This window comes from Heliangelus exortis, chromosome 27 (assembly GCF_036169615.1).
Source record: "Heliangelus exortis chromosome 27, bHelExo1.hap1, whole genome shotgun sequence".
In the NCBI taxonomy this organism is placed as follows: domain Eukaryota; kingdom Metazoa; phylum Chordata; class Aves; order Apodiformes; family Trochilidae; genus Heliangelus; species Heliangelus exortis.
This window is the reverse complement of record NC_092448.1, coordinates 2,362,897-2,388,838: the sequence shown is the minus strand read 5'-3', so window position 1 is coordinate 2,388,838 and position 25,942 is coordinate 2,362,897. Positions and strand designations below refer to the sequence as shown.

Below are 25,942 nucleotides of genomic sequence, written 5' to 3'. Positions count from 1 at the left end.
CAGGAATCGTCAAAAGTCATTTTCTTGATGACAGATAAAATACAGGACTTGGAGTCTTCTGGGGTGGAGGTAATGAGTAGTAGCTGGGTGATTCATTTTGCAAAATACACCAATTAATTGTACAAAATACACAAGCTTGTGAGTTCCTTTGCACTTTGGAAAAATAATTTGTTCAATGATAACATTGATGACAAAATGCAGGACTTCTGGGCTGGAGGTAATGAGTAGTAGCTGTGTGATTCATTCTGCAAAATACACAAATTAATTGTACAAAATATACCAAATTAACTGTACAAAATACACAAATTAATTTTACAAAATACTCCAAATTAATTGTACAAAATACACCAAATTAACTGTACAAAATACACAAATTAATTTTACAAAATACTCCAAATTAATTGTACAAAATACACCAAATTAACTGTACAAAATACACAAGCTTGTGAGTTCCTTTGCACTTTGGAAAAATAATTTACTCGACGATAACTTTTAAGGTTTGAATGAAGACAGCCAGCTGGACAAGTTATGAGCTAACCAAGCCCAGAAAAATCCTGCCTTCACAAGGAGGATGAGAGGAACAAGATAATCCAAATTACCTGAGCCCCTTTGTGAGTTCTGGGGCACAAATGCAAAGGAAGAGTTTAATTAACTTCTCCAGAAGCACAGTTCACATACATATTCAAACTGTCTCAAAACAAGAAAAGTATCCTCAAAAGCCTTGTTTCAGCCAAGAGATTAATTCCTGGTTTTAATTGTGGGATTATTCAAATGTGAAAAGAGTCTTTTAGATATTAAAGGCATTGCTAGCTGGCTTTCAGTGCATTACCACAGGGAGGCTCAGAATCCAATTATCTCTGAAGAAATATGTTAGCATGTAAAAAAAAAAAAGTGGAAACTTGTATTAGAGAAAAGCTGATGTATTACACTTCTTAATGTCACAACGAATTAGCAGTAAGGAAAGCTGCAACAGCAATAACTTGCTGAAATGCATAGGAAAAGAAATAATTTTATTCCAATTATCTTAAGTCCTGATAATGACAAAGATGTCGTGATAAGACTCTCCGTATAATGGGGCTCCACCCCTGGGAAAGTTTAGGACCATGGCAAAAAAAAAGAGGTGAGCCTGAATCTCAGTGTATATTGCCCTGAGCAGGCAAAAGGAAGGAGGAAACAAGAGGAAGAAAAGGCAAAGGGGCACATTAGGAAGGCAATGACCACTGAGAGAACCTCTGGGTCCCAGTGCCTGGCACTACCCAGGCATTTGCTTTTTCTTTTAACCTCCCAAAACAAGCCCCCTCCACCCCAGTCCCCCAGAATTCCAGCTCTCTAAAACTCTGTTTAAATGTTTTCTCCCACCAAACCCTCAGTGCAGCACTTTCCCTCCTCCATCAGGGTTAACCTCCACTTCTGCTCTTCCCTGCTGAGCAGGAACAAGGGGAATCAGACAGGAATAAACAGTAATTTCCTGGGGTTTGGGTTTTTTTGGTTGAGAAACTTGACTGCTCTGACCTAACTCCCACCCCCTCCAGCCCCATCCTTTAAACACCCATTCCTGGAGTCCCAACAGCAGCTCAACCCCAAGCCCTGCCCAACACATACCCACCACACCACCCCAAATGCTGGTGATGTTTTTGCTGTGCTCCCTCCCTGGATGTTAGGAAAAAGTTCTTTACCATGAGGGTAGAAGAAAAATGGCACAGGTTGCCCAGGGAGGTGGTTGAGGCCTCATCCCTGGAGCTGTTCAAGGTGAGGCTTGATGAGCAACCTGATCTAGTTGAGGGTGTCCCTACTTACTGCAGGGGGACTGGAATAAATTACTTTAGAGGTCCTTTCCAACCCAAATTATTCTAGGATTCTTCAAGTGTGAGCTGCTGCAAAGCCTCCCCTCCTATTTCACAGCTTCCAAGGCAGCCCTGTTGAAGTTTCATCTGATTTTGTTAGCACAAGTCTCAGGACCACTCCACTCCTTGGACTGACCACGATTTATTGCCAGTTCTCTTAAAAGCAGGGTGTTTTGGTTGGGTTTTTTTTCTGTTCTGCAGTGCTTTTAACTTCTTCATGTATCCTTTGACCCATAAACCTCCCCTGCCCCATAAAGCATGTACCAAATCCTGTACAACACAAACCTGTTATTTTCTCTGGTTGTCTACAAGAGGAGAAACCACCCTGCTTAGGGTCTGGGTGGTTTGGCTCAAAATAACTTTAGCAAGAACACCTGAAACATTTCTGCCTCTCCAAGGTGCCCCAGTAATTGCCCCCTGCCCTCTCTGCAGGTGGAGGAGAAGGTTGGCAGCAAACATCCCACACGTTTGAGGAAAGAGGGATTGGTTTCCCACCAGAATCCACAGAGTTGGCTTAAAGGTAACTTTTAAAGCACATAAATGAAGTGGGACCCATTAACCTTCCTCCTGCCAGGCATGGAGCAATCCAGGGCATTTTCCTAGCTGGTTAGAATTATGATTCTATAATTTTCCTGGAAGTGCTTTTTTTTTTTTTTGTTTGTTTTTTTTCCAAGTACAAAACTCTCTGCATTTTATCTCCTGTGCTCTGAAACACCCTGTACTTTAAAAGCTAAGTGGACATCTGATATATTTTTTTCCAGTCTTTCTTATTAACCACATCCTGGCCAAGAGAAAGCTAAAACGAGGCTACCTAAAAGTCTTCCTCAAGGTGCCTAGGAACCAGCTTTAATGCCCCACTCTATTTGGAGCAGCTGGGGATGCTAAGGCAGCAGAGGGAGACACAAAATTGATTTTCCTGAGCAAACAGCAACAGCTGCCTTTAGCTCTGCAGGGCTCCCAGTTAAACCAGTGGGCCCCAGGACAGTGGTCTCACCCACAGGACACAGGGCTGCAGGAGGGACTGGTGTTAAACACAGAAAGAGTTTCATTCCCTTCCTTGCCGTGTGCCTCAGTTTCCCCTTTGTCCTCCCCCATGTGCCACTTGGTGGCACTGTTTGAAAAGGTTTCTTTGCTCGGTGCCTCCATCCCTGTCAGGATCCGGAAGAGGGAGATGCTGGAAGGGATCTTGGCATTAATCTTGGCATCACAGCCTCATTTGAATTCCTTTGTTTTCTTTTCCCTTTCTTCCCATAAAGAGCTCCGGGGCCATCTCCTCCCCTGCGTGTCACTCACTGGGGATGTCACAAAGGACATTTGTCACGGGCGTTGCTCAGGTATCACCTTAAACTAAATCCTCCAGTGGTAAAAATAGCTTTTTCTGTGGAATTCCTCTGAAATGGGTCTGCAGGTGGGGCCAGCTCAGGAAGGTTCAGGCATTAAGTCCAGAGCAGAAGTTAATGAGAAAGTGACAAATGAAGACAAGGGCATGACAATGTCATTGGGTGGGTGATGTTTCGGGTGGCCCTGCTGGAGGGGTGTCTCCTCCAGGAGATGCAGACTGTGATCCTGAAGTGTATATAAAGACAGAGGAAGGTTGATGTGCTCCAGACTGCTCTTCAGAGGCTCAGAGTCCCTGCTCCTCACCCAGGTAAGGCTGGATGGACTTTTCCCACTCTGACTTTGCTACCAGGAGCTTCTGGCCCTGAGGATGGCCCTGGAGCTGCCACTGCTGAACAACCAACCCTAAAGGAAAAAAGAAAAAAGATCTGGAATTACTATTCCATGCTTTGCTAGAGATGACCTCTGTTCCCAGCTCTGCTCTTTTCCAGGGAAAGCCAAATGGGATTCCTTTGATTTGTTTTTTCTTTCCTCTGTGCACCCCAGGGGGGGGACATTGTCCTGTACCTCTCCAGCCATCACCCTTGCTCCTCAGACCTGGCCACCTCTACAGTAGAGTTTCATTTCTTTCAGATTTATTTGCCTGTGAGATCCTTCTTGCTCTCTCCCCTCCCTTATATCATTTCATTTTAGCTGTGCCTTTCTCTGCCTCTTTTTTCCCACTCTGCCCATCCAGCTGTGTTGTTTAAGAGGAACTTCTCTGGAAACCAAGCAAACAAACAAACAACAACCCCTTTTGTCTGTGTGTTTTTGGTTTTTTTTTTTTTCCTGGCAGGCTGCCTCAATTTTGCAGAGAGATGGCACAGCCCCAGAAAAATCCTGATGATGGCATCATCACTGCTTTCTATGTGTGCACCAGGAGTGATGGAAACTGCAGCCCTCTGAGCCGGGAGGAGCTGAGGCAGCTCATGGAGCAGGAGTTTGGAGAGGTGATGGAGGTGAGGATCTGGTCCCACCAGCAGTGCCTGCCCTACGTGTCTCTCCAGGGCTGAGATGAGGAGCACGGGGGGGTAGGCAGAGCCACACATTCCCATGCAGGTGTCTAGGATGCTGGCTCCCTGGGAAAGGCCCAGATGCCTTCAAAGGATGAGAAGAAATGATGTTGTGCCAGGGGAGGTTTAGGTTGGCTGCCAGAAGGAACTTCTTCGCTGTGGGTGGGTTGTTAAAGAGTGGAACAGGCTGCCCAGGGAGGTGGTGGACTCATCATCCCTGGAGGTCTTTCAAAGTGGTGTAGATGTGATGCTGAAAGACATGGTTGAGCACTGGGCTCAACAGATTGAGCTAATGGTTGGACTCCATGATCTTAAAGGTCTTCACCAACCAGAATGATTCAGTGAGTCTGTGGAAGCCCGGAATCTGTCACTTATTCCCTCAGCACCAGCAGCTTGTAGAGCTCAGTGTGGGGAGAAACATGAGCCAGGGTGGTGGGTGGGGGACATGGGGCTGGATTTTCACCCTGAGGCTGCTGGAGCACTCTTAGAGAGATGACACAAATGGCTCCCAGGCTTTGCCAACACCTTTTGTTTCTTTACAGAATCCTCAGGACCCCAAAACTGTCAAGAAGGTGCTGTGCTTCCTGGATGACAACAGCAACTGCAGGGTTGACTTCAAGGAGTTGCTCAGTCTGGTTTTCCGCGTGGCCAAGGCTTGTTACAAACCACTCCAGCCCCACCAGGCCCCAAAAGATCATCAAGAGCTGATAACACAAGAGAAGGCAGCTGGTGAGCAGCTGCTGGGGCTGCGAGAAGAGGGGAGGGTCTCCCACAACCTGCAGGTCCCCGAGCAGGATGTGAGCAATCAGGTCCAGGGCACTGAGACACAAGACCCAGACGACCATCAAATCCAGGAGGGTGAGACATCAAAGCTGGATCCAGACACCCATCAAACCCAGGAAGGTGAGACATCAAAGCAGGATCGGGACACACGTCAAAGCCCAAAGGGTGAGACATCAAAGCAGGATCAGGACACACGTCAAACCCAAAAGGGTGAGACACCAAAGTGGGACCCAGACAACCATCAAACCCATGAGGCAAAGGAGCAGGACCAGGACACCAGTCAATCCCAGGAGGGGGAGAGACCAGAGCAAGACCAGGAACCCCGTGAGGATGGTGGGACTGAAGCACCAGAAGGGGATTCAGAGAGAGGTGAGATCCTCTACACTGCAATCCCAGAGCAGGACAGAAATCATCATGTGGCTGAAGAGACTGAGACACCAAAACAGGACCCAAAACCCCACTCTGTCAAAGGAATTGATACACCAGGACAGGGTTCAAACTACCACCAAAACCCAGAGATGGAGTCAGAAGAGCAGGACCTGAACTGTCCCTCTGAGACACAAGGAAGAGACCCAAAAAATGAAACTCAGGTCTGTGAGGCCCCTCAGCAGGACCCCAACCCTGTCAAGACCCAGAAGCTGCCACCCCCACAGTGGGCTGCAAGCCCCCGTTGGGATCCCAAGCTCCAGGGGTCACACCATGCTCTGGATTTCCATCAGCTCCCTGAATTCCAGGTGCTGGAGCAGGAGCACAGTGAGACAGAGGATCCATCTTGTCCAGCCCAACAGCAACAAGCAGCTCATCACCCAAACCAACCTGCTATGGAGCAACAGCTCCTGCATCCTCTGTACCAGTGGCCACCACAGCAGTAAATGCTGAAACAAGTCTACAGGAGGTTGTTGCCCCCTATGAGGAGCTACATTTTGTCCAGCCCCACCCTGGGGTTTTTTTCATTTCTATTTGTCTTGTCCAATTCCAATTCCTTATTAACCCCTGGGATTCCCTCCCCTGAGCTCTGCATGACTAGAGACCTTCCCTCTTAGAGACCCTACTTCTTAGAGACCTTCCCTCTTAGGGACCTTCTTTCTTATTCTGTGGTCAGTTGTCTCTGCCTGTGTAAGCAAAGCAATAAAACTTCCAGCAAAAGGGTGCAGTGTCCCAGTGTGTTACAGAGAATCACTGAATGGTTTGGGCTGGAAGGGACCATGGGGATCATCCAGTCCCAGCGCTCCTTCCCATCAGCACGGACACCTCCCACCATGGTGCCCAGGTGGCTCCAAGCCCCATCCAACCTTCAACATTGCCAAGGATGGGGCAGCCACAGCTTCTGGGGGCAACCTGGGCCAGGGGCTCCCCACCCTCATGAAGAATTTCTCCTTCACGTCTCCTCTCCATCTCCTCTTGCAGCTGGAAACCCTTCCCTCTCATCCCATCCCTCCAGGCCCTTGTCCTTCTCCAGCTTTTCTGGAGCTCCTTCAGGTCCTGGAAGGGCTCCCCACAGCCTTCTGGCTGTTGCAATTGTACCCTTGGCACAGCTCTGAGCAAACAGCCAGGTCAGTGTGATGTGTAGAGGACCTGAGCATCCATCCCTTGCTTGACAGATGGGCAGAGAGCTCCAGGGTGCAGCTGGAGGGGTGGCTTCAGAGAGGCTCTTTTGTCTTAGGGGTGAAGATCATCAAGAAGCTGCTGCTTGGCTGCCTTGGCCATCTCACCAAAATTCATCAATTGCTTCCCATGGATAGGGATGTGACATCCCCATGAGAGATGTCTTCAGAGGGGGTAGAAGGCCAAAGGAACACAAAAGCAGAGCAGACTTGAATGGATCCCTTGCAGCATCCATCTGTTCTGGGTGGTTTTCATGTCTGCTGTGAAAAGAAAAAAACAGCTGCTTAACAATGAATGGGAGGGATTTCTTCCTGTTTAACCTCATTTATTTGTACTCTCCGAAATGAGGAGGATGTGGAGCATGCTATGAAGATCAAAAAAGCCCTATTAGCCCTAGAAGTCTCCAAGGGAAGGAGTCAAGGTATATTAAACACAGGGAAAGATGATTATTCGGGTACATCCAGTCCCAGCGACAACTGGGAGGCCGAGTTAAAAAGCTTCCATGCAAACTCTGCCCAAACAGAACCAACCTCAAAAAACTCAGACTCAATTCAGGTGGTTTAGGGTGCCAGGTCCTCGGGCACTTGGCCAGACATGCACATAGGAATGTGGGTAACTCAGGGCATGAGCAGCCTGGTGAAGTCAGTGGGGTTTTTAGGGTGTTCAGACGTGCTGGACCACCAGGCAGACCCAGGACTTGGCATCCCACAGGGAGGGTGATGCTCAGCCTGTTTTTCACCCTGCTATCTTTCACTTAGGACCTATCAGCAAAATCAGGAGATGATAAATGCACCCACAGCTCCTGCTCTGTGGCCGGTGACAAGGAGCACACAGAGACCTCACTGGAAAATAAAACGTCATTCCTTTGGGACACCCCAGAATTTCACAATTTGCTAAGTGCTGAAGCAGAAAAACCAGCGTTTCAAAACTGACCCCAGAACGTACATTAAAAAAAAAAAAAAAAAAAGATTTGGTTTAACAGCCCTGATGTCCACATGAAATGCATGAGGCACCAAGTACAGCAGTCTCCTCTACTGCTGATAAAACACATTGGCAAAAAGAAGTTCTGACCTACCCTGACCTACCTCAGAAGTTCTGATGACAGCTGTGGACATGAAAGGGAAGAGTCAAAACACAAATTTCATCACCTCTCTGTTAAACCCCCATTGCATCTGAGCCCATTCCTCGAGACATTTCATTTTGCAGAAAATCCTTTTTTTTTTATCCTAGTAAAATAGGTCTCAGCTAGAGATTTGTCTCAGTCGTGGCTTAGGGTTTAAAATCACCAGACCCAACCATCTCCCTGTAGTCTGTCCCTCCATCAGCTGCCACCATTTGTAGTAAAACTCTGACCTCCTAGCTCAAGTAGGCACCTGAACAAGGTGTTAATTATATGCTCTATTCTGAATAACATGACTTTTGTCATCCAGAGTGTCATATTTGAAGATAAAATGAGGGGTTTCTTTTAATTTTAAGGACAACAAGACATTTTTCCAACTGACACAAATGCCAGCCTAAGAGTCCTGCAAGGCAGGGAGTAGTTAGAAGAGAAAAGGTCTTTTATACACCCCATGAGGAACCCAGTTCCTCTAAGATTAAATGAAATAGAAGCTTGGTCACCCTATATAAATGAGGATGGGCATAGAATTGGGTAAGAAACAGGATGATGGAGCCCACCCCCTTGGGTAATAGCTTGTAAAAACCTACCCAAGTCCTGCCTTCCAAAAATCATCTTTGTGGAAAACAAAGCTCTTGGAGAAAAGGTGGTTGCAGGGCCGCCGAGGGTGTGCTTTGAAACTCATTGCTTTGCCCTAGGAGTTTAAAAAAAAAAAAAAAAAAAGCAGGAGAAGAAGCCACCATGAGCATGGATGAAGCATTCATACCTTTTCCTGCCTGGGTGTCCAAATTCTGCCCAGCAGCTCCTGGAGCACTTGACCATCCCACTCTGCCCAGCCCCTGCGGGGGGATTACAGACTGTTACAGGACACCCAGCCGCACTGTAATACTCTAATTTTAATAATAACTCCAATCTACCATAAAATTACAGTTTCCCAAGGGTATCATTATCCCACAGGTGGGGTATAATTTGCACAAGTATAATTTAAACTTGAAAAAAAAAGCTCAAAAATGAAGTATGGTTAGTAACGATCTTTCATACATAACTCGTATGAGTATCCCCCAAGGTGTTACCAGCACTAATTAATTAGGCTCCTACACCCAGGATGATCTTACCTTACAGATGGGCCAGATGAGCCACTCACCCAGGGCTGCGTGACAAGTTCATGCTCTGAAGGTTCTCTGCAATGTCCCCGTCACGCTTGTCAAGACAGTATCCTCCCCCCCAAAGCAAAAGCAGGGGCCCAGGTGGCACGCCTGGTACCTTCTTTATTTGCCCTGAGTACTGGGAAAGTTTAGGGTGAATAAAAGAATAGTTCTGTACTTAATTTGCCGTTAAAAGATTTAAATATAAATAAATAAATTGAAGAAGACTGTAGAGGTAATTACAGCAAAAGCCGCCTAGGGCGACCAGATGAAGATTCAACATGAATCGAACTCAGCAGAAAGGTGACTGCTCTTTTCTTTTTAATTAAAGATTAAGCAAAGTTGAAATGAAAGTCCTTCACAGAAGACATGAAAAAAACGTCTTGGCATTCTTTTTCTCAATGAAAATTCATTGCTTATTGACGGCCATTTTCTTGTACAAAAACTGTTTGCAAACTTGGCCATTGAGGAAAAAAAAATTTGGATAATGTAACAAAAACAGCTCCTTAAGAATAAGCTGCCAAAAAATAAGCCACATTTTGCAGCACACTCTACAAGGACTCCACGCAAGCCAAGACTTGGAGGATTTGGGGACCTCACTGCTGTGCGCCTGCATTTCACCATTTTCATAGCATTTAGGACTCCTTCTGGAAACAGAATCTAGACTCAAATCCCACTGACCTCAGGCCCAAGGTGCTGAAGGAACTGCCCCAAAAGCAAATAAAAATGATCTCTGGTGTTGTGGTACCAGGCTCCTGGGCCATACAGACCTCAGCTGCCCTCAGTCTGCTAATAGTGAGCACTGCCACCATCAGCAACTTCTGTCCTCATCCTCAAAATTTCATTCTGGTGCTATTTTTATGTGTGTGTGTCTGTATTATACATATATAAATTCACATCTGTGCAGATTTATATAAAAACACACCCTCCCATTAATGCAGCTATATAGCTGCTCTTTCTATATATATATATATATATTTTTTTTTTTTTAATCTGAAATACAATCAGCCTGTAAAATAACTTTACAATCGGGATTAGGAGGAACCAGCCAGTGCCTGAATTGCCACATGGCAACTGCTATTTCTGGGTTAAAATGATAGGTAAGGAGATGGTAAGTTAAATAACCCGTTTGAGGACGTGAAGGTGCAGCTGGGCTTGGCCAAAGATGAATCAGGAGAACATCCACAAGGGGTGTCTCCTTTCTGCAGCCCCAACAAGGACCCTATAAAAGCTCCCAGGTCCTCCCATCACTCCGCACGGCTTCACAGGAATCCCACTTGATCCCGTTGGTGAGTTGGGTAAGTCCTTTCTTTTGAGAAGTGCCCTTTGCTGGGCAAAGGACATCTTATTTCTGCAGGATTCGTGACGGGTGGCAGCATCATTCCCAGCCATGGGATTTGGGGAGAATTTTTGGCATTTCTATCCAGTGCAGTGTTTGTTTGGTGGTGTTGTGCACCCGCTGCTGGTTTTGGGTGTCTGGGTGTAGCTGCAGATTTTCTGAAAGGGAAAACAAGAGAGGGAGCCAGATTTTGTGCCTTGCTTTGGGCTGGAGTCAGCTCTCAGCTAGAGCTTTGAAGAAATGGGAGAAAATTTCTGTTTTCTCCAGAAATACCAAACCCCCAGATTTTGTACACGGAAGTGTGCACACACGTTCGTGCCTACGTGCAAAGGCAGCGAGACAGACACAGCTGAGCTTCCCCAGATCCCAGCTCTGATGGATCTGATAACAGGCTTAGGGAATCCTGAAAGGAGGAAGGAAGGAACGAGGTGGCTTTTGAGGTTCCCAAACACAAAGCTCCATAAGGAGCACTTGCTTTTCTGCCAAGCAGATGTTAGTAAAATTAAATAAGGAGCTCTTACCAAGGTGATCTGATATATCCTTTCTGGCCAAAATCTTTTTGTCAGTGAACTGATGCTGTAACGAAAGCTTTATCAATTGTTTTGCATTCCAACCGGTCACAGGAGCATCAGCCACAGGACTTGTTTTAACTCCCTGTAAGTACTCTACTTGTCTCTGACCCACTTAGATCTTGTCTCAGGCCATGCCAATGCTGTGTCAGACATCCTCTAACCTGCTACAGAATGTGCTGGTGTAGCTCAGTGCCAGGCAGAGAAAGCAGCATGGGTCATGGGGACGGAAGAACCTGGGGTAGCCCCGCAGGGACTGGTTCTTGGGGCATCTCTTGAATCACCATCCCCCGTCTCTCCATAAGCACAGGCATCCTGCCAACCCCTGTCCAGCCTCATAGAAATACAGTGGTGGACATCTTGGAGGACACTCCCCATCCCACTAAAACCTCCAAACATTTGAGTTCCTTCCCAGGGCTCTGGTGAAACGGAGCTCGTCGTGGCCCAGGAGGGGACACCCAGCACATGGCACCCGGGATCCCATTAACCTATACAGCATTTTTCCCCCTCTTTTACTGCTCAGAGGCAAGGGAATCTCCCATCCTCAGGTCAGCTCCTTCTCTTGCAGGCTTGCTTGAATCTGCAGGAAGATGTCTCACTTCTTGGAAAGCATTTGCACGATCATTGGCGTCTTTCACAAACATGCAAAGGAAGATGGAGACCGCTCCAGCCTCAGCCGAAGGAAAATGAAGGAGTTCATCCAGAGGGAGTTTGCAGATGTCATAGCTGTGAGTCCCGTTGCCAGGGGGAGGGCTTCAGGCCAAATTGAAGGGCAGGGACTGGAAAATCTCTTTCTGGAAAGGCTAATCAGGCATTGGAATGGGCTGCCCAGGGAGGTGGTGGATTCTCTGCCCCTGGAGGTTTTTAGGAAGAAACTGGATGTGGCACTGAGTGCCATGGACTGGGAACCACATGGGGAGTGGATCAAGGATTGGATTTGATGATCTCAGAGGTCCCTTCCAACCCAGCTGATTCTGTGATTCTGCGAATGGTTCTTAGGACAGTGGGATGGGGGAGGCTTTCACCAAAAGGGAACAGCAGTTGCATTCCTTCCCACCAATTTTGTCCATGGCTCTTCCAAACCCATTTTGGCAAGAGAAAATGGGCAAAAGCTGAAGAACAGACTGTGGGGAGGTACGGTTTGCTTTCAAAGATAGGAAGGAAACATGACCAGTTGAGGGAGACAGCATAGCCCAGGGAGAGCCCACCACAGCCGGGGAACAGCCTGGAAAATGGAGAACAAAGCCATGGAGTTATTGCTGAGCTACAAAAGCAAAGGTGTGAGAGATGGAAGCAGAAAAGATGGTGATCTTTGCATTTCTCTGCCAAGAAGCAGGAAGGCTAAAATCCCTTTTTTGTTTCCCTGTGTCTGTTTTCCCTGCAGAAGCCGCATGACCCTCAGACGATAGACAAGATCCTGCAGTTTCTGGAGTGGGATGGGGATGAGGAAATAGATTTTAATGAGTTCCTACTTCTGGTGTTCAGGGTGGCTAAGGCCTGCTACTGGTACCCACCAAAGGCACCAGGCCTTCTGCAAAAAACAAAGCTGACCACCAGCAGCAAGTCACTCCAAGAGCCAGAACTGAAGAGCAGAGGGAGCCGTCGGCCGCTCCAGGAGAAAGAACAACAAACTCTTGAGAGCAATCATCATCCCCTCTGTGAACCTGAGATTCAAAGAGACACCAGGCTCAGCAAGCTTGAAACACTAGATGAAACAAAGGGTACACAACAGCAACGCAACATACAAAGAAGAAGCAATGCAAAAGTAAGCAGTGAGCCGGAGGAGCCAGTCCTCCAGGTATATGAAGAACAAAGCCAAGAGCCATACGACCAACGGAAAAACCAGAGAAGACATCAGCCACCAGAGCCAGACAGGCACGGAGATGTTCAGCTCCACAAGAGTGGCAGATTGAACACACGTGAGTCTGGCCTGAGGGCAGATGAGAGGCAAAATGGAGAAGGGCCTCAAAGAGAACAACTGGGAGACGTGAGGAGTTGCAGCCAGACCTGTGAACCTCAACCACTGCCAAACCGGTGGAGTAGCCACCAGCCACAGGAGCCAGCAAGACCAGCAGATGATAAAAAACAACAGAGGCCACAAGAAGCAGATAGACGAGGTCATCGTCAGCCATGTAAACCAGAATTACAAATAGAAGAGAGAAGCCGCTACCTACTTAGTGAGCTGGAACAAAAAGAACTGGAACAAAGTGGCCACGAGCCACGTGACCCTGAATGTCTGGATTTAAGACGACCACATCAGTTACACATTCAGGAATCACTAGATCTTGACCTCAGGGACTATGAGAACATTGAGGAACAAAGAGATGACGACAAACGAAGAAAGAATACAAAACATGAGCTTGAATATACAGAAAGTGAGAGAGAAATAAATGGCCTAAGGAAGACACGTAAGGTCCAAGATGAGGAAAACAGGGAACGTGAGTCAGAGAGATATGAAAGGAGTCAAGACAAAGAGGAGGTGTCAACAGAAGCTGACGTCAAAATCCGTCATGTCTCTCGAACACAGCAGCAACGGGAGGCCAAGCAAAAAAGACAGTGTCCTGAGACTGATGAACTCGAGGATAACAGGGAGATTATTACAGAACAAGAAAGGGAACAGATCCTGCGGGAGAGAAGAATCGGTCGTGAAAGGGACCAGGAGGTCTATGAGTACCAGGCAAGATGTGAAAGGGAAGAGCGGGGAGCCAGGAGAGATCTGAGAGAGACTCGTAAGGTCCAAAATGATGGAAGAAGAGAACGCGAGGTAGAAAGGTTCGAAAGGGCTCGAGAGACTGAGGTGGTGGCAGAGGAAGCTGATGTGGAGATCCGCCGAGTGTCTCGAGAGCAGCAGAGACGTGAGGGCCTGGAAAGGAGGGAGCGTTCCCGTCAGCGTGAAGAACTCGACGATGAGAGGGAGATTATCCGTGTGAGAGACAGGGAAGAGACCCTGCAGGAGAGCAGAATCGATCGGGAGAGGGACCGGGACGTCTACGAGCGTCAAATCCGTGAACAAAGTGATAGGGAAGAGCAAAGAGCCAGGAGAGATCTGAGAGAGACTCATCAGATCCAGGATGATGGAAGAAGAGAACGCGAGGTAGAAAGGTTCGAAAGGGCCCGAGAGACTGAGGTGGTGGCAGCAGAAGCTGATGTGGAGATCCGCCGAGTGTCTCGAGAGCAGCAGAGACGTGAGCGCCTGGAAAGGCGGCAGCGTCCCCGTCAGCGTGAAGAACTGGAGGATGACAGGGAGATTATCCCTGTAAGAGACAGGGAAGAGACCCTGCGGGAGAGCAGAATCAATCGGGAGAGGGACCGGGAGGTCTATGAGCGTCAAACCCGTGAACGACGTGATAGGGAAGAGCAAAGAGCCAGGAGGGACCTGAGAGAGATACGTGAGATCCAGGATGATGGAAGAAGGGAACGTGAGTCTGAGAGGTTCGAAAGGGCCCGAGAGACTGAGGTGGTGGCAGCAGAAGCTGATGTGGAGATCCGCCGTGTGTCTCAAGAGCAGCAGAAACGTGAGGGCCTGGAAAGGCGGCAGCTTCCACGTCAGCGTGAAGATTTCGAGGATGAGAGGGGGATTATCCGTGTGAGAGACAGGGAAGAGACCCTGCAGGAGAGCAGAATCGATCGGGAGAGGGACCGGGAGGTCTATGAGCGGCAGGCAAGAAGTGATAGGGAAGAGCAAAGAGCCAGGAGGGACCTGAGAGAGATACGTGAGATCCAGGGTGATGGAAGAAGAGAACGTGAGTCTGAGAGGTTCGAAAGAGCTCGGGAGACTGAGGTGGTGGCAGCAGAAGCTGATGTGGAGATCCGCCGAGTGTCTCGAGAGCAGCAGAGACGTGAGGGCCTGGAAAGGAGGGAGCGTCCGCGTCAGCGTGAAGAACTGGAGGATGACAGGGAGATTATCCCTGTAAGAGACAGGGAAGAGACCCTGCAGGAGAGCAGAATCGATCGGGAGAGGGACCGGGACATCTATGAGCGTCAAATCCGTGAACGACGTGACAGGGAAGAGCAAAGAGCCAGGAGAGATCTGAGAGAGACTCGTAAGGTCCAAAATGATGGAAGAAGAGAACGCGAGGTAGAAAGGTTCGAAAGGGCTCGAGAGACTGAGGTGGTGGCAGAGGAAGCTGATGTGGAGATCCGCCGAGTGTCTCGAGAGCAGCAGAGACGTGAGGGCCTGGAAAGGAGGGAGCGTTCCCGTCAGCGTGAAGAACTCGACGATGAGAGGGAGATTATCACTGCAAGAGACAGGGAAGAGACCCTGCGGGAGAGCAGAATCGATCGGGAGAGGGACCGGGAGGTCTATGAGCGCCGGGCAAGAAGTGATAGGGAAGAGCAAAGAGCCAGGAGGGACCTGAGAGAGATACGTGAGATCCAGGATGATGGAAGAAGGGAACGTGAGTCTGAGAGGTTCGAAAGGGCCCGAGAGACTGAGGTGGTGGCAGCAGAAGCTGATGTGGAGATCCGTCGTGTGTCTCGAGAGCAGCAGAGACGTGAGCTCCAGGAAAGGAGGGAGCGTCCGCATCAGCGTGAAGAACTGGACGATGACAGGGAGATTATCCCTGTAAGAGACAGGGAAGAGACCCTGCAGGAGAGCAGAATAGATCGGGAGAGGGTCCGGGACGTCTATGAGCGTCAAATCCGTGAACAACGTGACAGGGAAGAGCAAAGAGCCAGGAGAGACCTGAGAGAGACTCGTCAGATCCGAGGTGATGGAAGAAGAGAACGCGAAGTAGAAAGGTTCGAAAGGGCTCGAGAGACTGAGGTGGTGGCAGACGAAGCTGATGTGGAGATCCGTCGTGTGTCTCGAGAGCAGCAGAGACGTGAGCGCCTGGAAAGGAGGGAGCGTCCCCGTCAGCGTGAAGAACTGGACGATGAGAGGGAGATTATCACTGTAAGAGACAGGGAAGAGACCCTGCGGGAGAGCAGAATCGATCGGGAGAGGGACCGGGAGGTCTATGAGCGGCAGGCAAGAAGTGATAGGGAAGAGCAAAGAGCCAGGAGGGACCTGAGAGAGATACGTGAGATCCAGGATGATGGAAGAAGGGAACGTGAGTCTGAGAGGTTTGAAAGGGCCCGAGAGACTGAGGTGGTGGCAGCAGTAGCTGATATGGAGATCCGCCGAGTGTCTCGAGAGCAGCAGAGACGTGAGGGCCTGGAAAGGAGGGAGCGTTCCCGTCAGCGTGAAGAACTCGACGATGAGAGGAGAAATTTCCAAGAAACAGACATACAAGACCATGTGCAGGAGAGGAGGATCAAACACCAAAGAGCATTGGACCTGGATGTCTATGATTGGCAAACCCGTGAAAGACGACAAACGGAAGACCGAAGAGCCAGGAGAGACCTGAGAGAGACTCGTCAGGTCCAAGATGATGGAAGAAGAGAACGCGAGGTAGAAAGGTTCGAAAGAGCTCGAGAGACTGAGGTGGTGGCAGCAGAAGCTGATGTGGAGATCCGCCGAGTGTCTCGAGAGCAGCAGAGACGTGAGCGCCTGGAAAGGCGGCAGCGTCCCCGTCAGCGTGAAGAACTGGACGATGAGAGGGAGATTATCCCTGTAAGAGACAGGGAAGAGACCCTGCGGGAGAGCAGAATCGATCGGGAGAGGGACCGGGACGTCTATGAGCGTCAAACCCGTGAACGACGTGATAGGGAAGAGCAAAGAGCCAGGAGGGACCTGAGAGAGATACGTGAGATCCAGGATGATGGAAGAAGGGAACGCGAGTCTGAGAGGTTTGAAAGCACCCGAGAGACTGAGGTGGTGGCAGCAGAAGCTGATGTGGAGATCCGCCGAGTGTCTCGAGAGCAGCAGAGACGTGAGGGCCTGGAAAGGAGGGAGCATCCCCGTCAGCGTGAAGAACTGGAGGATGACAGGGAGATTATCCCTGTAAGAGACAGGGAAGAGACCCTGCGGGAGAGCAGAATCGATCGGGAGAGGGACCGGGAGGTCTATGAGCGGCAGGCAAGAAGTGATAGGGAAGAGCAAAGAGCCAGGAGGGACCTGAGAGAGATACGTGAGATCCAGGATGATGGAAGAAGAGAACGCGAGGTAGAAAGGTTTGAAAGGGCTCGAGAGACTGAGGTGGTGGCAGCAGAAGCTGATGTGGAGATCCGTCGTGTGTCTCGAGAGCAGCAGAGACGTGAGGGCCTGGAAAGGAGGGAGCGTTCCCGTCAGCGTGAAGAACTGGACGATGAGAGGAGAAATTTCCAAGAAACAGACATACAAGACCATGTGCAGGAGAGGAGGATCAAACACCAAAGAGCATTGGACCTGGATGTCTATGATCGGCAAACCCATGAAAGACGACAAACGGAAGACCGAAGAGCCAGGAGAGACCTGAGAGAGACTCGTCAGGTCCAAGATGATGGAAGAAGAGAACGCGAGGTAGAAAGGTTCGAAAGAGCTCGAGAGACTGAGGTGGTGGCAGACGAAGCTGATGTGGAGATCCGTCGTGTGTCTCGAGAGCAGCAGAGACGTGAGGGCCTGGAAAGGCGGCAGCGTCCCCGTCAGCGTGAAGAACTGGACGATGAGAGGGAGATTATCCCGGTAAGAGACAGGGAAGAGACCCTGCGGGAGAGCAGAATCGATCGGGAGAGGGACCGGGACGTCTATGAGCGCCAGGCAAGAAGTGATAAGGAAGAGCAAAGAGCCAGGAGGGACCTGAGAGAGATACGTGAGATCCAGGATGATGGAAGAAGGGAACGTGAGTCTGAGAGGTTTGAAAGGGCCCGAGAGACTGAGGTGGTGGCAGCAGAAGCTGATGTGGAGATCCGCCGAGTGTCTCGAGAGCAGCAGAGACGTGAGGGCCTGGAAAGGCGGCAGCGTCCCCGTCAGCGTGAAGAACTGGACGATGAGAGGGAGATTATCCCTGTAAGAGACAGGGAAGAGACCCTGCGGGAGAGCAGAATCGATCGGGAGAGGGACCGGGAGGTCTATGAGCGTCAAATCCGTGAACGACGTGACAGGGAAGAGCAAAGAGCCAGGAGAGATCTGAGAGAGACTCGTAAGGTCCAAAATGATGGAAGAAGAGAACGCGAGGTAGAAAGGTTCGAAAGAGCTCGAGAGACTGAGGTGGTGGCAGAGGAAGCTGATGTGGAGATCCGCCGAGTGTCTCGAGAGCAGCAGAGACGTGAGGGCCTGGAAAGGAGGGAGCGTTCCCATCAGCGTGAAGAACTGGACGATGAGAGGAGAAATTTCCAAGAAACAGACATACAAGACCATGTGCAGGAGAGGAGGATCAAACACCAAAGAGCATTGGACCTGGATGTCTATGATTGGCAAACCCGTGAAAGACGACAAACGGAAGACCGAAGAGCCAGGAGAGACCTGAGAGAGACTCGTCAGGTCCAAGATGATGGAAGAAGAGAACGCGAGGTAGAAAGGTTCGAAAGAGCTCGAGAGACTGAGGTGGTGGCAGCAGAAGCTGATGTGGAGATCCGCCGAGTGTCTCGAGAGCAGCAGAGACGTGAGGGCCTGGAAAGGCGGCAGCGTCCCCGTCAGCGTGAAGAACTGGACGATGAGAGGGAGATTATCCCTGTAAGAGACAGGGAAGAGACCCTGCGGGAGAGCAGAATCGATCGGGAGAGGGACCGGGACGTCTATGAGCGTCAAACCCGTGAACGACGTGATAGGGAAGAGCAAAGAGCCAGGAGGGACCTGAGAGAGACTCGTGAGATCCAGGATGATGGAAGAAGAGAACGCGAGGTAGAAAGGTTTGAAAGGGCTCGAGAGACTGAGGTGGTGGCAGAGGAAGCTGATGTGGAGATCCGTCGTGTGTCTCGAGAGCAGCAGAAACGTGAGGGCCTGGAAAGGAGGGAGCGTCCGCATCAGCGTGAAGAACTGGAGGATGACAGGGAGATTATCCCTGTAAGAGACAGGGAAGAGACCCTGCAGGGGAGCAGAATCGATCGGGAGAGGGACCGGGAGGTCTATGAGCGCCGGGCAAGAAGTGATAGGGAAGAGCAAAGAGCCAGGATTGACCTGAAAGAGATACGTGAGATCCAGGATGATGGAAGAAGGGAACGTGAGTCTGAGAGTTTCGAAAGGGCTCGGGAGACTGAGGTGGTGGCAGCAGAAGCTGATGTGGAGATCCGCCGAGTGTCTCGAGAGCAGCAGAGACGTGAGGGCCTGGAAAGGCGGCAGCGTCCCCGTCAGCGTGAAGAACTGGACGATGAGAGGGAGATTATCCCTGTAAGAGACAGGGAAGAGACCCTGCAGGAGAGCAGAATCGATCGGGAGAGGGACCGGGACGTCTATGAGCGTCAAATCCGTGAACGACGTGACAGGGAAGAGCAAAGAGCCAGGAGAGATCTGAGAGAGACTCGTCAGATCCAAGGTGATGGAAGAAGAGAACGCGAGGTAGAAAGGTTCGAAAGGGCTCGAGAGACTGAGGTGGTGGCAGACGAAGCTGATGTGGAGATCCGTCGTGTGTCTCGAGAGCAGCAGAGACGTGAGCGCCTGGAAAGGAGGGAGCGTCCCCGTCAGCGTGAAGAACTGGACGATGAGAGGGAGATTATCCCTGTAAGAGACAGGGAAGAGACCCTGCAGGAGAGCAGAATCGATCGGGAGAGGGACCGGGAGGTCTATGAGCGGCAGGCAAGAAGTGATAGGGAAGAGCAAAGAGCCAGGAGGGACCTGAGAGAGATACGTGAGATCCAGGATGATGGAAGAAGAGAACGTGAGTCTGAGAGGTTTGAAAGGGCCCGAGAGACTGAGGTGGTGGCAGCAGAACCTGATGTGGAGATCCGCCGAGTGTCTCGAGAGCAGCAGAGACGTGAGGGCCTGGAAAGGAGGGAGCGTCCGCGTCAGCGTGAAGAACTGGAGGATGACAGGGAGATTATCCCTGTAAGAGACAGGGAAGAGACCCTGCGGGAGAGCAGAATCAATCGCCAACGGGAGAGGGACCGGGACGTCTATGAGCGCCAGGCAAGAAGTGATAGGGAAGAGCAAAGAGCCAGGAGAGATCTGAGAGAGACTCGTCAGATCCAAGGTGATGGAAGAAGAGAACACGAGGTAGAAAGGTTTGAAAGGGCTCGAGAGACTGAGGTGGTGGCAGCAGAAGCTGATGTGGAGATCCGTCATGTGTCTCGAGAGCAGCAGAGACGTGAGGGCCTGGAAAGGAGGGAGCGTTCCCGTCAGCGTGAAGAACTGGACGATGAGAGGAGAAATTTCCAAGAAACAGACATACAAGACCATGTGCAGGAGAGGAGGATCAAACACCAAAGAGCATTGGACCTGGATGTCTATGATCGGCAAACCCATGAAAGACGACAAACGGAAGACCGAAGAGCCAGGAGAGACCTGAGAGAGACTCGTCAGGTCCAAGATGATGGAAGAAGAGAACGCGAGGTAGAAAGGTTCGAAAGAGCTCGAGAGACTGAGGTGGTGGCAGACGAAGCTGATGTGGAGATCCGTCGTGTGTCTCGAGAGCAGCAGAGACGTGAGGGCCTGGAAAGGCGGCAGCGTCCCCGTCAGCGTGAAGAACTGGACGATGAGAGGGAGATTATCCCGGTAAGAGACAGGGAAGAGACCCTGCAGGAGAGCAGAATCGATCGGGAGAGGGACCGGGAGGTCTATGAGCGCCGGGCAAGAAGTGATAGGGAAGAGCAAAGAGCCAGGAGGGACCTGAGAGAGATACGTGAGATCCAGGATGATGGAAGAAGGGAACGTGAGTCTGAGAGGTTTGAAAGGGCCCGAGAGACTGAGGTGGTGGCAGCAGAAGCTGATGTGGAGATCCGCCGAGTGTCTCGAGAGCAGCAGAGACGTGAGCGCCTGGAAAGGCGGCAGCGTCCCCGTCAGCGTGAAGAACTGGACGATGAGAGGGAGATTATCACTGCAAGAGACAGGGAAGAGACCCTGCGGGAGAGCAGAATCGATCGGGAGAGGGACCGGGAGGTCTATGAGCGTCAAACCCGTGAACGACGTGATAGGGAAGAGCAAAGAGCCAGGAGGGACCTGAGAGAGATACGTGAGATCCAGGATGATGGAAGAAGGGAACGTGAGTCTGAGAGGTTCGAAAGCACCCGAGAGACTGAGGTGGTGGCAGCAGAAGCTGATGTGGAGATCCGCCGAGTGTCTCGAGAGCAGCAGAAACGTGAGGGCCTGGAAAGGCGGCAGCTTCCACGTCAGCGTGAAGATTTCGAGGATGAGAGGGGGATTATCCGTGTGAGAGACAGGGAAGAGACCCTGCGGGAGAGCAGAATCGATCGTGAGCGGGACCGGGAGGTTTATGAGCGTCAAATCCGTGAACGACGTGATAGGGAAGAGCAAAGAGCCAGGAGGGACCTGAGAGAGACTCGTCAGGTCCAAGATGATGGAAGAAGAGAACGCGAGGTAGAAAGGTTTGAAAGGGCTCGAGAGACTGAGGTGGTGGCAGCAGAAGCTGATGTGGAGATCCGCCGAGTGTCTCGAGAGCAGCAGAGACGTGAGGGCCTGGAAAGGCGGCAGCGTCCCCATCAGCGTGAAGAACTGGACGATGAGAGGGAGATTATCCATGTGAGAGACAGGGAAGAGACCCTGCGGGAGAGCAGAATCGATCGGGAGAGGGACCGGGAGGTCTATGAGCGTCAAACCCGTGAACAACGTGACAGGGAAGAGCAAAGAGCCAGGAGAGACCTGAGAGAGACTCGTGAGGTCCAGGATGATGGAAGAAGGGAACGTGAGTCTGAGAGGTTCGAAAGAGCTCAGGAGACTGAGGTGGTGGCAGCAGAAGCTGATATGGAGATCCGTCGTGTGTCTCGAGAGCAGCAGAGACGTGAGCTCCAGGAAAGGAGGGAGCGTCCCCGTCAGCGTGAAGAACTGGAGGATGAGAGGGAGATTATCCCTGTAAGAGACAGGGAAGAGACCCTGCAGGGGAGCAGAATCGATCGGGAGAGGGACCGGGAGGTCTATGAGCGCCGGGCAAGAAGTGATAGGGAAGAGCAAAGAGCCAGGAGGGACCTGAGAGAGATACGTGAGATCCAGGATGATGGAAGAAGGGAACGTGAGTCTGAGAGTTTCGAAAGGGCTCGGGAGACTGAGGTGGTGGCAGCAGAAGCTGATGTGGAGATCCGTCGTGTGTCTCGAGAGCAGCAGAGACGTGAGCTCCAGGAAAGGAGGGAGCGTCCCCGTCAGCGTGAAGATTTCGAGGATGAGAGGGGGATTATCCGTTTTAGAGAGAGGGAAGAGACCCTGCAGGAGAGCAGAATCAATCGTGAAAGGGACCGGGAGGTCTATGAGCGCCAAACCCGTGAACGACGTGATAGGGAAGAGCAAAGAGCCAGGAGAGATCTGAGAGAGACTCGTGAGGGTTCCATTCTCCAGGTAATTGAAGAAGAAGATGAGAGTAATTTTCTGTCCCTTGATCAGGGAAATGAAGCACTTGCTGACACGTCTGAAAAAAGCCCCTGCTTGCTCTCAGAAGACCCAGAACTTTGGGATGATGGGCTTTTAGAACCACATGATGCAACCTGGGGCCAGTCATGTGATGATGAGGGACGAAGGCAAGTGAGGAGCCGCTATCAAACTGTGGAGCTGGAAAGCAGGGACCTCTCTCCCCCAGGAGAGCAGGCATCTGTCACCAACATGAGGGTCCGCTATAAGCCTGCTGAGCCTCATGTCCAGCCAGAGGTCCGGGTCATCCCTCAGCCCTGCAACCCTCAGACTGTTGCTTACTTGGTCCACGTGATCCAGAACTTGAACGATCCTGAAGCTACCACCTACAAGATCATCTGCCAGCAGCCCCAAGACCTGGGCCAGTCTGTCTATGTGAAGAAGTGCTGCGTGTCAGCCCAGCCACCAGCATTCCCGTGTGACAGGAGGAACAACCCCGAGCCACAATCCCAAAGGGATGAGCGAGAGAGAGGGGAGCCACAACCATCACTCCAAGGAGACACCTCAGCTTCTAAGTCCCAGGATGTGGAAGATATCCATGTGTCACAGGAGAGGTCTGAAACAGGGCTTAAGGAAGGGGCCTACCAGGCTGCAGATCCTGAGCAAGATGGTGCTAAGGGGGACCCTTCCAAGGAGGGCAGGAGGGACGGCCAGCACTCCAAGGTGCCTGGCCCAGTGGAGAAGAAGCATCGTCCCCAGGGAGATATATCCAAATCTGACAGGAAAGAAGTCCCATGGGAGCTTCCCCCACCAGAGAAGACCCTCCAGCCACAGCAGGAGAACAGCAAGAGAAGCTCCAGGGATGTGAGTGATGTCCAGCTTCAACTGGAGGAGGAACCACGTCTTTGCCCCAGGAAGAGCTAGGGCCACCCCCAGTCACACAGGAGACCCCAGGCTGTCCTTCTGGGGGAGGAAGCCAAGGCACCTTGATGGCAAGTGCTCTCCTAGAGCTGGTGGGGCTTCTCCAGGTCTCTTTGGAGATCTCTTCTGTGCTCTGCTTTCACCTTAGGGTGTTACTGCATGGTGGCACCTAAGTGTCAAAAAAAAAATTAAGGGGGTGCTCTATCATGGTGTCAAGTGAGTTTGGGGATTTTCCACCTCCCAAATCTTCCACCATTGGGTAGGCAAGAGAACTACCCTGGGGTCTGCAGCTTCTGCCTTCCTGCATTATGTCTACCCAGCTTACCTCAGTATGTAGACACTTTTCTGCTCTAATTGGGTTCCTTGGGTCTTTCTGTCCTCTTCTACTCTGTGGCACCTGAAGCTCACTGAGCTCAGTCTCCCTGGCCCTGTGATTCTCTCCCATTAGTTTCTGCTGTCCAATGTAAAACAAAAACAAAAACAAAACAAAACAAAACAAAAACAAAACAAAAAAACCCCAAACAAACAAAAAATAACTAAAAATCACCATAGCTCAATCACACTCAATCTTGGGCCTGAAAATCCTCGAGGCTGGGGAAAAAAAAAAAAAGAATCCCACTTTTGTAGCCTCCATGCTGTTGGCTACACCCTCCTGCTCCCCTAAGAGCTGAGCAGAATCCCAGCTCCAGCTTCACGGAGGCTTTGAAGCAGCTGAGTTATTCCATGGTTACTGCAGGGGAAGAGTGGTGGGTGGGGGGTCTCTTCCTCTCTTTCTTCTTCATGCTGATGTATTGCATGAAAAACCAGAATAAAAAGCTGATGACTGCACTGCCTCCTGCCATCCTTCATCCTTGTGGCTGACTTCTACAAGGGCCTGGTGGGAGGCTGGCCCAGATCACACTTTCCTCCTAATCCCAGGCACAAATTCCATACAAAGGTCACTGAAAATCCCACCTACCCCCATGCCTAGAAGCCCACAGAACTCTAAAACTGTCCCCTGTGACTGACCTGTGTGATTTCAGGGATCCCCACTGCAGTCTGTGTGCTCTGTGCTCTGACACCCACATGGGGACACGGGGATGTGCCCGTGCAAAGCCACTGCTGGATAAGAGCCACCCAGACAAACACATTCCTGGCCACGTGTACCCCATCTGCCTTTGCCCCTAGGCTGCCCCAATACCTGGTATCACCCCTGGATCCTTGAGCAGGAGAAAAGCAGCACCATGGCACAGAAAACACCCCAGACCCTGCACCTGGTGCATAAGGAGACAGAGGCATCCCTGACATTCTTTAGAGCCAACCAGATTTTTACTCAGTTTTCTTGAGCAAGAGAGAACCAATCCCCTAAGCAGCAGATGAGGCTGCAGTTCTGCAAGAAGACAGAGAGAGAAGTGAGGACAACCCCAGCACCAGCTGTGTCCTGCTCTTAAATGCAACCAGAACCCACTGACTGGTGACAGGGGTGGGCAAGAGGAACAAGGGGACCTCAGGTCCATCATCTTCAGGGGGCTTCTCGCTCGTCTTGCCCCAGCCACCATCCTGGGATGTTCTGAACCTGGCCAGAGGGACTGGGAAGGGTTTACCCCAGCGAGGGGCAGGTGGATGCACGGGGTGATGCTCTCAGGGATGCTCCCTCAGTGCATGTGACAGTCGCACATCTTGGTGACAAACATATGGCAGCACAGATGGTCTGTCTGCAAACAGGGCCACAGCCTTGACTGCAAACACACACACACAACAGCAAGAAACAGAAAACTCCTTGAATCACCTACTACAAGCAGGACAGAGCCCGGTCCTGACGCCTGGGAAGGGGGTGGGAGGTGGGAGGATTTGTTCTTGCAAAAGGGAAAAAAAAACCAACAAAAACCGCTTGCACTTCCCCAGCTCCTGTTGAAATGTTAGGGGAGCATGAGGGGGAGTTTGCAAAATGCAGGTGGAAAAAAAAAACAACCCAAAACCAAAAAACAAACCTTTTTTATATTTTCATGGAATTTACAGTTTACAGTTTGGGAAGGATTGTGGGGAGGCCTGTAACTTTTTCCCCAATACACAGGGAAAAATGGAGAGCTGAGGACAAGAAAGGAAAATATTCCGGGGACGGTTCCCTCCCTCTCCCTCCCCATTTGTTTTCCCGAAGAACCCCGTCCCTGGAAGCTGTCCCAGCTCCCAGAGCACATCCCAGCCTCATGCACCGCGGGGACATCCCGTGTCTCCTTAACCTCCCCCCGAAGGTTTTTGGGGAAAAGCAGCAGCTCCCAGGAAATTCGGGCCAGCGCAGGCGATTCTTAGTCAGCCTCTGTCTGGTGGAAACCGCGTCGTAACCAGGAGACAAATGTGCAAACACAGATAAACACCTCGGGCTGGAGCAGCTCCCGAGGGATGGGGAGCAGTCAGGAATCGTCTGCTGCTTTGGGAGCACCACAAGCCCCGCAACCCCCGATCCTTCGTGCTCCGAGATCCTGAAGCACATCACTTGCCCTTTGGGTGACTCCTCTTCTTCCTCCGCTTCGGGGTCTCTGTGTTTTCAACCTTCCAGGGGCTCTCCCTCCGCAGGGAGCTCAGAGCAGCACTGCTAGGGACCAATCCTGGCAGCACCCCCTCCTCCCGACCCCCACTTTTGCAAAAAGAGAAGGTCAGAAGGTGTCACCACTAAAGCTCTGTGGGTGGGACCCGGTCAGGGCTGAAGGGGACAGGCAGGAGAAAACCCCCAGGGTGGGCAGCCCCAGGGGAAAGCTCCCCCCCCACCACCTCCTGTGCCTGCTCTGCCTCTGCCGCCTTCGTTGGGAAAGCTGGAGAAGCTCAAAGCTTCAGGTAAGCAGAGGAACCTCAGAGGATGCTCCAGGGAGCAGCGAGGTAGCTCTAGGGGGGAAGTCAGCCCTAAGCCTGGGGGTGAAATGCAGGGAATCCGAGAGTCATCATTA

The 25,942-nt window shown here is 50.9% G+C and overlaps 2 protein-coding genes across 2 annotated transcripts; both read left to right on the top strand.

Moving 5' to 3' along the window:
* The first annotated feature begins 4,029 nt into the window (after positions 1-4,029).
* Positions 4,030-6,084, top strand: LOC139787891 (cornulin-like). Its single transcript, XM_071727271.1, has 2 exons — positions 4,030-4,180; positions 4,777-6,084. Exons 1-2 carry the CDS (start codon positions 4,040-4,042, stop codon positions 5,887-5,889), a joined length of 1,254 nt encoding a protein of 417 aa, XP_071583372.1. The 5' UTR covers positions 4,030-4,039; the 3' UTR covers positions 5,890-6,084.
* Positions 6,085-10,144: 4,060 nt separating this feature from the next.
* On the top strand, positions 10,145-23,527 carry TCHH (trichohyalin). The gene is made up of 5 exons (XM_071726920.1): positions 10,145-10,182; positions 11,361-11,520; positions 12,177-13,454; positions 13,527-20,171; positions 20,496-23,527. Exons 2-5 carry the CDS (start codon positions 11,383-11,385, stop codon positions 23,022-23,024), a joined length of 10,590 nt encoding a protein of 3,529 aa, XP_071583021.1. The 5' UTR covers positions 10,145-10,182; positions 11,361-11,382; the 3' UTR covers positions 23,025-23,527.
* Positions 23,528-25,942: the final 2,415 nt, after the last annotated feature.